Source organism: Hemicordylus capensis, chromosome 1 (assembly GCF_027244095.1).
Source record: "Hemicordylus capensis ecotype Gifberg chromosome 1, rHemCap1.1.pri, whole genome shotgun sequence".
Classification (NCBI taxonomy): Eukaryota; Metazoa; Chordata; class Lepidosauria; order Squamata; family Cordylidae; genus Hemicordylus; species Hemicordylus capensis.
This window is the reverse complement of record NC_069657.1, coordinates 88600178-88614099: the sequence shown is the minus strand read 5'-3', so window position 1 is coordinate 88614099 and position 13922 is coordinate 88600178. Positions and strand designations below refer to the sequence as shown.

General features: G+C 45.7%; 1 protein-coding gene across 2 annotated transcripts in view; it reads left to right on the top strand.

The window, feature by feature from the left end:
• Window positions 1-6722: 6722 nt before the first annotated feature.
• Window positions 6723-13922, top strand: part of ACCS (1-aminocyclopropane-1-carboxylate synthase homolog (inactive)) — a 33785-nt gene continuing 26585 nt past the window's right edge. Inside the window, exon 1 of one of the 2 annotated variants that reach the window (XM_053285736.1) lies at window positions 6723-8050. In XM_053285736.1, the coding sequence (XP_053141711.1) occupies window positions 7408-8050 (643 nt within the window). In that variant the 5' untranslated portion in view covers window positions 6723-7407. The remainder of the gene's footprint in view (window positions 8051-13922) is intronic. The other variant, XM_053285737.1, reaches the window with a different exon arrangement.

Below are 13922 nucleotides of genomic sequence, written 5' to 3'. Positions count from 1 at the left end.
GGGAGGGTCCAGAAGGTGGTGCTGTGGGACTATTGCTCGGCCCCATGACTTTTGGCCTGTGGAGTCCCGCAGGATTCGGTTTTGTCCCCCATGCTGTTTAACATATACATGAAGCCGCTGGAAGTGGTCATCCGGAGACTTGGACTGAGTTGTCAGCAATATGCAGATAACACTCAGCTCTATCTCTCCTTGTCACCTGATCCTAGGGAGGCAGTGGATGTCCTGAATCAGGGAATAGAGGCGGTGATGGGTTGGATGTGGGCTAATAAACTGAGACTGAATCTGGACAAGACGGAGGTAGTGTTGGTCAGTAGGAGAGCCAATCAGGGTGAGGTGATTCCACCTGTTCTAGATGGGGTTGCACTCCCCTTGAAGGAGCAAGTACGCAGCTTGCAGGTGTCACTGGACCCGGCTCTGCTTTTGGAAGCTCAGGTGGAGGTGGTGGCCAGGTTTGCCTTTGCATGGCTTTGGCTAGTGTGCCAGCTGAGTCCCTTTCTCAAGAAGGCAGATCTGGCCACAGTTACCCATGCCTTAGTCATGTCATGGCTGGATTACTGTAACACACTCTACATGGGGCTGCCCTTGAAGAATATCTGGAAACTGCAGCTAGTGCAAAATGCAGCAGCTAGGGTTCTATCTGGAGCTGCCTGGTGTGATCATATCACACCTATTTTGAAAGAGCTGCACTAGTTACCAGTGTGTTTTCTGGTCCAATTCAAGGTGCTGGGTTTGACCTTTAAAGCCCTTAACGGTTTGGGCCTGGGATATCTGAGGGACCGCCTGCTCCCAAGGGTTGCTGCCCGCTTGACGAGATCATCTGAGGGGGCTCTGCTCTGGGTCCTGACAATGAGGGAGGCTTGGTTGTCATGCACATGGTACAGGGCCTTCTCTGTTGCTGCCCCCAGACTTTGGAATTCTCTCTCAGTGGCCATTCGCTGCTGGGCTTGCTAAAGCTTGCAAAATCTTGGCTTTTTATCCAGGCCTTTACATTATTGTTTCTATTGCTGCTTCTGTGTGTTTACCCGTGTATAGTTTTTTATGTTTGTATTTTATATATTTCAAATTAGATTTGTTTCATATTTTTAGATTAATATTTTTAATTGTCTTTTTTATTGTATGTTTTTAAACTTTTGTAAACCACCTTGGGATTGTTTTTAATGAAAGACAGTATATAAATTTAACAAATAAATAAATAAATAAAACTTCAGAGCCCTTTCACCTATGTCTATGAAATGTCATGCAGTTCTCTGATTCTTTTGGGTGCTTCTTAAAAATATATATGTACACACAATACAGCTTCTGAAGTGGTAATCTGAAGAATGCTATCATGGGAGAAGAGGGGTTCCTTCATCCTCCTGCCATTTTCCTACTGAAAACTCCATCCCCAACTGTTTATATGTTTTGTAAATTCATTATACATCACTGGACCATGAGGGAGGGAGGGAGGGAGGGAAGTTGAAAAAAATTAAGAAGTAGAGCATGCAAGACTCAAGTCAGCCAACTCTTGAACTAGAACACTGTGGTTCTGGACACTATAGCTCAGGCATACACAAACAGTTTCTGAGGGGGCTTTGTTTACTTTTTTGGTTGCATATATTAAGGCAAGTTTTGTAACAAAGGAAGTCTTGGAAGGCTAGCTATCCAGGTAAATTTTAAAACAAATTGATATTTCATTTTTTCGCCTGTACAGCTGTGGAACTGGTGGAAATATTTTTTATTTGAATAATCTTTATGGAAAACCTATCCATTTGAGATAACAGAGAAAGCAAAACAAGACCCAGAACTGACATCCATGTGGCTTCTGGATTAGGCCCCTGTCCTTCCAAGATCTCTTGGCTCAAATGTGTTTTTGTGGTCTTAGCTCAACAGCCGGGTATGTTCTCATCAGTGAGGTCCAAGCAACTCCAAATTAGGTTGTTGCAAGTTCAGTGTGTTTTTGACTCATCTTCCAGAATACAGAGATTTAGCACCATCTGTTGGCAAATTCCTTTTATAACACTTGCTGCTGAGTGAAGGATGTTTATTCATTTATTTACACGTATAACCCACTCTTCTTCCAAGGAGCCCAGAGTGGTGTACATAGTTATGTTTATCCTCACAAGAAGAGAATATCTTTTCTTTCATGAACTTTGGCAAGCTTCCAAGTGACATTGAGCTCTTCATTAGGCCAAATGGAAAAATTACAAAGTCTTCATCAAGGGAGGGCATCTGCTTATACATGAAATATTTTAGACACTTCAGTTGGATTTTGATTCAGCAAGCCATAAACCACTTCCTCCCCACATGCACCAAGACTACAGCTAAGAGAAGGCTTGGAAGAAATGGGGGTGGGTAGGGAGAAAGAGGGTTTTTTTGTTTTGTTTTTGCTCTTGTTTGTAAGCAAGCATACATAGGATGAAGCTGTAAAAGTCCCTCCCTTACATGAAACAATTTGCTTTACCACCTGCTTCTTCCTACTGTTAGCAAAGAGAGCAACCAGCCTCAGAATTGACAATGAAGACATTGAAGTGGAGGATAGCTGCTTCTGCCTTTTAGGATCGACCATCAACAGTAAAGGATCCAGCAGTCAAGAAATACGCCACAGACTAGCATTTGGTAGGCTACAAAGATTAGAATCATTTGGACAATGGTTTTTCCATTATACTCTATGGATGTGAAAGATGGATTTGAAGAAGCAAGATAGAAAAAGCATTGACGCTTTTGAACTTTGGTGCTGGAGAAGTCTTTTGAGGATACCATGGACAGCCAGGAAAACAAACTAATGGATCATGAAACAAATCAATCCAGAGTTTTCACTCGAGGCACAAATGACCAGGCTCTAACTGTCATACTTCAGACACATTATGCAAAAATCCTTGAGAAGTCCATAATGCTGGGGAAAGTTGAAGGAAAGAGAAGAAGAGGGCAACCAGCAGCAAGGTGGATGGACTCAATTACGACAGCAATGAATGCACCACTGAGAGACCTTAAAGGCCAAGTTGAAGACTGATCATCCTGGAGAGAATCTATGTGGTCTCTAAGAGTCAACACTGACTGGATGGCACTTAATCAATCAATCAAGCATGATATTCCATTTAAACAAAAGGCTTCCAAATGCAGATGCTGAGAATAATATACAAGTATGACGGCACTGCACCATGGCACTTTCCAGATTAGACCCTGCAACTGGGTCATGTCATATCTCTGAAGTGTGCTTCCACACTAGGGATGTGCACGGAATCAGCTGGCCCGGTTCAGTTCGAATCCGGACCAGACTCAAACCTGACCGGACCAGTTCAGTCCAGCACCCCCTCGAACCCCCCAGGTTCGGTCTGAGGGGGTGCTCTCACATTTTTTTATCTAAGTTTTTTTCAAAACAAAAATTTTCCTTATTGTTCCTCAAGGTGGCGGCAGGGTGGCGGTCTGTGGAGGTTCACCCTCCCACCACTGGCCTCCGTAATCATACCCTCCGGCTGGTTTGGCCAGTTCTTCGGCCCATTTGGGCCTGCGGAGCTCGGTGCGGGGGCCATTTTGGATGCCACCGTGCATGCGCAAATGGCCTCTGCAAGGCCTGGCATGACCCAGGGCCTCATAGAGGCCATTTGCACACGTGTGGCATCATCCAAAATGGCCACCGTGCAGAACTGCCCATAGTTCGGCACTGTGGCCATTTTGGATGCCACCGCACATGAGCAAATGGCCTCTGTGAGGCCCTGGGTCATGCCAGGCCTCGCAGAGGCCATTGGCGCATGCACAGCGGCATCCCAAATGGCCGCTGCACTGAGCTCCACAGGCCCGAATGGGCTGAAGAACCGGCCAGAGGGAGTGATTACAGAGGCGGGCGGGGGGAGGGGGAACCTCTGCAGACCCCCTCCCCCAACCACCTCAAGGAACAATAAGGTAATTTTAAAAACCCCAAAAAACCCAACCCTTTTAAAAAAAATCGCAACACACACACCTCCGGTCTCGGTCCAGGGTCGGACTGAACAGGGGATGGTTAGGTTAAATGCCAAGCCGTCGAACCGTCGAACCCATTCAATATCGAGCCGGTTTGCACATCCCTATCTATTCCACACTTCCTGCGTTGTGACACCACAGTTCCTATGCTGACAGCATGGAGACGTTCATATTTCCAATGCCTTGTTTCTAAGTTAATCGCTGTGATATAGTGCTATAACGTCTTATGCTGTTGTTGCTGTTATTTCAGGTTGCTGTTATTATTTATTTTTATTTTATTTATTACATTTTATATCCCGCTTTTCCTCCAAGGAGCCCAGAGCAGTGTACTACATACTTAAATTTTCTCCTCACAACAACCCTGTGAAGTAGGTTAGGCTGAGAGAGAAATGACTGGCCCATATTCACCCAGCAAGTATCATGGCTGAATGGAGATTTGAACTTGGGTCTCCCCGGTCCTAGTCCAGCACTCTAACCACTACAAAGCTGCTGTTATTTCACGTTGTTAGTTTCTGCAAGACTGCTCCCTCTGCTGTTTACGTTTCGAATGCAATTTGCGTGAACAGAAGCATTTTGCTGCTGTTGAGCAGCTAATCTTGAAAGCGCGCAGATGACACTTTCCGCACCACAATGATAGAATCTGCACAATGGTAGAATTTACTTTTTTATGCACCTTTTAAAGGTAGAAGGAATTCTCTCCGAGATGAACCTGGCAATTTCATCTCTGCTTAATGACGCAGGGGAGACAAGCTGTCAGGCAGTAGCCCTGCTGCTATTCATCTCAAGGATAAATGGGTTATTGTAGGTTCGTGGCCAGAGGGCAGAGTTATGTCTGCGTGGCAACTGCCCATGCTCCAGGTTGTATTGAAAGCATCTCTGGGAAACCTGATTGGGTAATTGATCCCTTCAAAAGGACAGTGCTGGCTGAGAAAAAAAAGGGGGGGGCAAGGTGGCAACCCTACAAATCATAGATGACTATGCATGATGGAACCTATTCTCTATTCTTGGAGAGTAGTGATCAGGAAATGAAGCACTGATGCTAACCACCATTGGTTTCACAAGTGTGTCCTCACTTTAATTAGGATAATCCATAGCATGAGGATAATCCATAGCATGCTAGAAAAGCCTGACAGTATAATTTAGAAAGGCAAACAGGGGACAGTAAAATGACCTCACAAATTCCCCACCTTCCATTGCTGAGGAGGTAGGCCCATGTAAGCGAGCAAATTCCACAAGTATATCATTAACCAAGTCTACATTGCTACACTTGTTTTCTGTAGTGTTTGGGCATAACGGGAACTGGTCCAAGGTCAGAGAGAAAGCAAAATGTGTAGGATAGAGTGAGTAGCCACAAGAAGAAAATAATATGCTCCCCAAGGCGAAACAGAGAGTTCCACCTACAGCAAGTGGATTTCCTTAACTGGGCTCTTATTAGGTCTGCAACTCAATCTCAGTGGTTAGAAAGACCAGAGGAACGATTTAGATACACAAGGTGCAATCTGTATATGATAATCCATGCGGTTAGTTACTATCCATGCAAAAGCGACTAACAGCATTAATAAACCTACAATGCATCTGGTATCTAACTGTGTGGTAGGGATGACATGTAAGTAAATTCTGACAATCATTTCAAGGTGTTCATTAAAATATCTATTTGTGTGTTGATAAGTATCATCTGAACTGGCAGATAGAACATACTTCTCCAGCAACCACATTTTCATAGCACTTGAAGAAAAAGCTGATGTAAAGCCTCAAGGGGCTACAAACCTTGGTGTACTTAAAGGCCCCCAACCACTGCACATACCCTTTGAGTCGGCGCCTGTCTTTAGATGTGGGTGAATGGGGCATCACGCTGAGCCCAGACTGGAATCTCCCTGTCTACAGTGTAAGTGTGGGGCTGGCCGAGTGAGAGGGTGACTGCTGCAACAGGAAGGAGCTGAGCTCCATCAACAGGATCAGCGTGGAGATTTTCTACCACCAGCTGCCCGAGCTGGTGGTCTATGGGGAAGGGGGCTTCATTTTGTAGTAGCAAGCATGCTAAGCTTAGACCTTGCTAAGCAGTGTCCACCTGGTTTGCATTTGAATGGGAGACTACATGTGAGCACTTTAAGATATCCCCCTTAGGGGATGGGCCCACTCTGGGAAGAGCATCATCTGCTTGCATGCATGCAGAAGCTTCCAAGTTCCTTCCCTGGCATCTCCAGATAGGGCTGAGAAAGACTCCTCCCTGTAACCTTGGAGAAGCTGCTGCCAGTCTGTGTAGACAGTACTGTACTAGACGGACCAATGGTCTGGCTCAGTATAAGGCAGCTTCCTATGTTGGCTCTTGCCTGCCGCAGCAGTTGCCCTCCAACTTGGCCAGATGGCCCGGATCCTATGGTCTGCTCTGTTTAGCCAACCAGAAGACACTGCAGGGCTAGCTGAATGGGGCGGGGTGGGAGCTGTGCTGCAACAAACAATTGACCTCCAACTCAGCTGGGCCGCCTGGGCTCCACACTGCGCAGTGCTTGACAAACCAGACAGAGCACACCACTGAGGAGGCTGGCCGAGTAGGAAGGCAGCTGATGTGGCGTGTGGTAGCTACACGCTCCGCCAGTGGTGCAGATATTTCCCGCGGTTGCTGGCCCGAAGCTCGGCTCCCGCCTGTTGTAGCAGTTGCCTTCCAGCCCGCCCCAGCCCCACGGCGGACTCTGCTGGACAAACCAGAGCGTGCCATAGAGCCGGTTGAGTTGAGGGTGGCTGTTGCGGCCGGGGGGTGGGCCGCGCTCTGGCTGGCAGCAATGGGAGGAGGGAGATTTCAGGCAAGCATCTCTACACCGCTGGGGCACAGCGCATCTCTACGCCTCCGTTGTCTCCCGCCGCTGGTGCCCCGCACAGCCTATGGACGGCCCTGCCTAGGAACTCGCAGTCCCGTCGGGTCTCTGCCGGGGCGGGGCTGAGCCCTCCCCCAGGGGCGTTCCTGCGGCTCTGCTTTGTTTCGCTCAGCCCAGTCTAGCTCGGCCGGGCAAACAGGAGGACGTGTGATTGACACGGACCAAAGTTATCCCGGAATAAACACAGCACGCATGTGCAATCACACCGGATGTGAACATGCCCACTTTGCTCCCCTTTCCTTGTCTCTCTCTCTCAGCTGGGAGTTCGCAACCGTGCCGAGCCGTGCCAAACCGGTCCAAGCAAAAGAGAAAAGAGGCAGAGAGGAAGGGGGAGGATAAAGGCTATTCCCCCCCCCCGCACCCCTCTCCCCAGCACAGCTCCAACTGAACAAAGCTTTAGGCGCCAGTAATGCCATTACTACACTGAACCGGGTCAAATCCGTTCCAGCCGCGAACTTGAGGCTTTTCTAAGAGGCTTGAGTACGATTTGCCTGGCTTGCTGCTTCGTTCCAGTTATTTTCTCCCTAATGCACCCCTTTTGCCTCGGAAATCTTTTGGTTTTGTTGTAGCCGTAGGGGGATCGAGAGCTCAGGAAAGCATGGATTTCCGAGGGAAGAAGTACGAACGGGGCAGTAACTGGTCAGATCCGGAGGTGGTGGAGCTGCTGCATTTGTGGGCTGACGAATCGGTGCAGGCGGAGCTGGAGAGCTGCCTGAGGAACCAGCACGTCTTCAACAGGATCGCCGAGGTGCTGCGGGACAAGGGCATCCACCGCACAGGCGACCAGTGCCGGGAGAAGATCAAGAAAATGAAGCTGGAGTACCGTCGGATCAAGGACAACAACAAGGCCCCCCGAGGAGGCAGGACTTGGAAATTTTACGAGGTGATGGATCGGGTGCTGGCTAGCCGGCCTTCCCTGTCCTACAGCGCTGTCAACAACAGCGGCCTGATGGCTCAGCAAGTGCTCCAGGGAAGTATGATGGACGGCTACCATCACCACTTGGGCGCTTCCGCGCTGTCCTTTGCCCAGTCTCAGCCCCCGGAGTTGATGGAGATCAAGTGCGAGGAGGTGGATTCAGAGGACCAGTGTTTGACGCCTGAGCCTCCACCCTCTCTCACTTATCAGCAGGTGGGCTCTGCTGAGGAGCATGAGGTAGAAAGGGCCTTTTTGGATAGGTCCCAGAATGACTCTCCCATCTCCAGGGTGGAGATCCCCATTGAGACCAGTGTCTCACCTTCAGGTAGGACTCTTATGCTAACCAGGAGCTGCTTTTCTACCCTCGAGATAGATCCTTCCCCAGCCCCAACCAACACGGCCTGGTACACTGTGCACGGATTCCTGCCAGCATGTGAGAATTGCCATAACGGGGCAAAAATGCAGGGCCCCATTTGCCTTGGTTGCAGAAGTGGCCCACACCCACCAACTAGATGCCTGTGTTTATGAAGGGCTCCATTTCTTGCCATTGCCTCCCAGCTTTTGGCAACCTGCAATGGTAAAGCCCAGAAGGAGTAATTGCATCCTTTAACCTGTTAGCTTCAGGGTATAAGGAAGGAGGCTGTTGCCTCTGACCACTCATGTAGAAATAAACTAGTTACTGGTTATAATGGGTTTCTCAAACTTAGGTCCCTGGATGTTGCTGGACTACAGCACCCATCATTCCCAGCCCCAAAGACTAAAGGCCATTGAGGCTGGGGATGATGGGAGTTGTCGTCCAACAACATCAACAGTTGTCAACCCAAGTTTGAGAAACCCTGGGTTATAAATTAGTTATAAGCTGAATCCTGCTCATGTTTTCTCAGAAGTAAGCCCCACTCAGTTCATGGAACTTACTTCCAAGAATGTGTGCATCAGATGCTTATGTTATCACAATACCATTTGTGGGAGGGCCACTTTACACAAGTTACCTAAAGCAGTGTGAGGGGGGGAAACAAATGAACACTTCACATGTATGCCAGAAGTTAATGACTTTTCTTGTTGCAAATACCTTGAGACAATAGCACAAAGACCTTTGTTCACAGAATTTCAACATTATTTTATCAGTAATGTTCAATTCAAAACAAATCCAAACAAATCACAAGTCTAATGGAAGCCTAAAACCATGAGATAAAACTTAAGATAGCCTGGTGAGTTAAAACTTCTGTTATCCACAAAGCAAACATTCACTTTAGACTCCCGCTGTTGTGTCTGCAGTAGTAGAATGTTTAGCTCAAACTGCCTTGCTTCCTGCCTCACAGTACAGACCTGTTCCTAATATATATTATGCTGACTGACTTAAACATCTGCAAGAAGCAAAGTCTGCATAGTCAGGCAGTGATTCAGCTTCCTGCACAGTTCTGTTCATTCATCCCAAGTCCACAAGAGGATATTAACACTTTGGGTCTTTATAAGAATATATAACCACTTTAAGATTGTTGATTTGGGTGGCATACAAATGCAGCAAATAAATAAATACAAGGCTATTATACAAAATCGCTTGCTATATTATGAATAAGCTGCTTTGTTATTTTTTACCTTGGTCATTGCCTCATTGGCATTGCTTTTTAAGTGTGATAGTCAAAACAGGTCAATTGGTTGACACTGACAGTGTTTAGGAGATAGGAAATAAGTAGTGGCAGGCAAAGCACATGTAGACTTCATAAAAGAAGATGGCTCTTTGGTGAATGTGTACTTATGCAACAGTTTTAGTATCTGTGATGCACACAGTCTGGGAATTTATTGGAATTCCAGGAATATTTGGAATCAATGTAGAGGGCATTTGTTATAGATGAAGCTTGGGCACACAAACCATATGGGTTCAGGGAAGGAAACTTCACAGCAGTGTTGTGAATTTGTATTGCCAGATTAACCAAGAATGTTATGTTGGGTATACTGAGTGCTTAATATGAGCCAGGATTTGTCAGAGGTGGATCCTGGACTGGTTTGTTCTGGTTTATAATGCACATTGCACCAGGAGGAAGCTCTCCCAGCCCCTACTGGCACCTTTTCCTGACGCTGCTACGTCTGTTCTACAGATGTATATGAAAGAACAGAATCAACCAATCATACTGGCTGGTTTAGTAGACTGCAATTTAGCAATTCCCCCAATAACTTTATATCTACCACTGCAATGACAGACACGGCAGCCAAAGAGTCTCCTGTCCATTTTGCCCTACCACCAGTCCTATAATCTCGTCTTCTTCCTGACTACTCTGCAACAACACAGCTCTGCAGCTAGGCAGAATATGGACAAAGGGACTCTGGGAAGGAATGGGCTGCAACAGCATCCCTTTTCATTTCAACAGCAGATTTGGATACTGGGTGTGTGTGTATATGTTAATCCCCACACCCTGTAACCTTGCCTCTAGGTGGGTTCCCATCAGATGGAACATAGCCTAATCTCTGAGTAGGTTTACATGGAGAGGTCAGTTCCATATTTTGACAGGAGGACCAGCTTAGATGCTTAAGCTTAATTAGGCTTCATTGGTGTCGGTCTTCAGGAACAAGTATAGTTCCTGTTCTCCTGTTGCTCCTGTTCTCTTGACCCTTGCACAACTTGGTTTATCTCATTTGATAATCATATTATCAGAGAGGGTCTGGTAAATATTATAAATGCTTCTCTGAGGGAGGACAGGATCAGTGTTCCCTCTAAGAAGGATTCCCAGATGTTGTTGACTACAATGCCCAGCATCCCCAGCTGCAGTGGCCTTTGGCCATTGATTATGGGAACTGTAGTCATCAGCACAACAACAACAAATATTTATACACTGCTTTTCAACAAAAGTTTCCAAAGTGGTTTACAAAGAGAAAGAATAAATACATAAATAAATAAATAAATGGGGGTTGAAAATAAAAATGCTAATATTATAATCGCCTTATACAAAACTATGGTGTGGCCATACCTGGTGTACTACGTACAATTCTGGTCACCACATCTAAAAAAGGACATTGTAGAACTGGAAAAGGTGCAGAAGAGGGCAATCAAGATGACTGGGGCCTGGAGCACCTTTCTTATGAGGCAAGGCTACAACACCTGGGGCTATTTAGTTTAGAAAAAGGAAGACTGCAGGGAGACATGATAGAAGTCTATAAAATCATGCATGGTGTGGAGAAATCTAGGACCAACAAACGGAAGTACTTTTTCACACAACACATCATCAACTTGTGAAATTTTCTACCACAAGATGTGGTGATAGCCAACAACCTGGATGGCTTTAAGAGGGGCTTGAATAACTTCATGGAGGAGAGGTCTATCAATGGAGGGCTATAGGCTAGTTGGAGGGCTATAGGCCACCTCCAGCCTCAAAGGCAGGATGCCTCTGAGTACCAGTTGCAGAGGAGTAAAAGCTGGACTAGATGGGCCTAAAAAGAAACAGTCACTGGAGATATTGTGCTGGGGCTGGATAGGGCCAGTTACTCTCCCCCTGCTAAATAAAGAGAAACCATGTTAAAAAGGTGCCTCTTCGCGCAGTTAGCAGGGAATCCCTCTTAGAAGAAACACTGGACAGGATGCCTCCTTGTCTTAAGAAAGCTATTATTAGGCCACTTTTGAAGAAAGCTGCACTGGATCCCTTGGAATTAGCTAATTATAGACATGTTTCTAATCTTCCATGGTTGGCCAAGGTAATTGAGTGGGCAGTGGCCTCTCAGCTCCAGGCAGTATTGGATGATTCTGAATATCTAAACCCATTTCAAACTGGCTTTCGTGTGGGCTATGGGGTTGAGACTGCCTTGGTCAGCCTGATAGATGATCTCCAACTGGCTGTCGACATAGGGAGTGTGACTCTGCTGATCCTTTTGGATTTTTCTACAGCTTTCAATACCATCGACAATAGTATACTTCTGGACTGCCTAAGGGAGTTGGGGTTAGATGGCACTGTCTTACAGTGGTTCTACACCTTCCTCTCTAATAAATTCCAGATGGTGTTGCTTGGAGACTGTTATTCTGAAAAGTGAGAACTGAAGTGTAGAGTTCCACAAGGCACCATACTATCTTCAGTGCTCTTTAACATCTACATGAAACCGCTGGGAGAGATCATCATGAGGTTTGGCGCTGGGTCATTAATATGTTGATGACACCCCAGGTCTACTTCTCCATGTTGACCTAATCAGGAAATTGCATATCTTTCCTAAATGCCTGCCTGGAGGCAATAATGAGGGTAATGAGCTGGATGAGGGACAACAAACTGAAGTTGAATCCAAATAAGACTGAGGTACTGACTGTGGGGGGTTGGGACCTGAGATATGGTTTAGATCTGCCTGTTCTGGATGGGGTTACACTCCTGAAAGATCAGGAATGTAGCTTGGGAGTGCTTCTGGACCCAAAGCTCTCCCTAGTTTCTCAAGTTAAGGCAGTGGCCAGGAGCGCTTTTTATCAGCTTCGGCTGATATGTTAGCTACGTCCATTTCTAGAGGTGAATGAACTTAAAATACAGGTGAAACTCAGAAAATTAGAATATCGTGCAAAAGTCCATTAATTTCAGTAATGCAAATTAAAAGGTGAAACTGATATATGAGACAGACGCATTACATGCAAAGCAAGATGTCAAGCCTTAATTTGTTATAATTGTGATGATCATGGCGTACAGCTCATGAAAACCCCAAATCCACAATCTCAGGAAATTAGACTATTACATGGAACCAATAAGACAAGGATTGAAGAATAGAACAATATCGGACCTCTGAAAAGTATACAGTGTACTGTGCTTGATTGGTCAGCAAACTCGCCTGACCTGACCCCATAGAGAATCTATGGGGCATTGCCAAGAGAAGGATGAGAGACATGAGACCAAACAATGCAGAATTGCTGCAGGCCGCTAATGAAGCATCCTGGTCTTCCATAATACCTCATCAGTGCCACAGGCTGATAGCATCCATGCCACGCCTCATTGAGGCAGTAATTGCTGCAAAAGGGGCCCAAACCAAGTACTGAATACAAATGCATGCTTATACTTTTCAGAGGTCCGATATTGTTCTGTTCTTCAATCCTTGTCTTATTGGTTCCATGTAATATTCTAATTTTCTGAGATTGTGGATTTGGGGTTTTCATGAGCTGTACACCGTGATCATCACAATTATAACAAATTAAGGCTTGACTTATCTCGCTTTGCATGTAATGCGTCTGTCTCATATATCAGTTTCACCTTTTAATTTGCATTACTGAAATTAATGGACTTTTGCACGATATTCTAATTTTCCGAGTTTCACCTGTAGTGGTACATATGCTGGTAACCTCCAGACTTGACTACTGTAATATACTCTTTGCCGGGGCTGCCTTTGTACGTAGTCTGGAAACTACAATTGGTACAGAATGCAGCAACCAGATTGGTCTGTGGGACAACACGAAGGGACCACATAACACCGGTTTTGAAAGAACTGCACTGGCTGCCAATATGTTTCCAGGTGAAATATAAGGTGCTGGTTAATGGCTTGGGTCCAGGTTATTTAAGAGAGTGCCTCCTTTTTCATGAACCTTGCCACCTGTTATGATCTTCTGGAGGGGTCCTGTTACAGTTGCCACCAGCTTGTCTTTCACTGTAGCTGCGCTGCCAGGGCTTTGGAATATTCTCCCCGCTGAAATAAGAGCATCTCCTTCTCTGTTTGTTTTCAGGAAGACCCTCAAGACTCTCCTGTTCTCGCAAGCTTTTAATTAATTTTAATTTGTTTTAATAACTGTTTTGTACTATTTTTATTGTGTCTTGTATATTTTAATCAGTGTTGATTTTTTAATATTTTAAATCTTGTACATTGCCTAGAGATGTACATATCAAGCGGTGTAAAAATATGATTGATAGATAGATAGATAGATAGATAGATAGATAAGATAAGATAGTTAAAGGGTCTTGGAATATAACCTCCATGTAATCCATTATCTGGGGAACTGTTTATAACTTTGGCTGTCTGAAGGCTTGCTACAGTACAAGTCTCTCTGAGCATTTGCAGGCTCCCCTTGCTTGATCACTGAGTCACCACAGCTAGACTCAATATAAAAGTGAGAGGGTGTGGCACTCATCAGCTTTGAGCCCCATCGCTTGCCATCTTCCTGTGAGGGCACATATAATACTCTATAGCAAAATGCTGGATGAGGTGCCAGTGAAACCTGGGAAAATACAACTTGTTTGTTTCATAAAGTTACA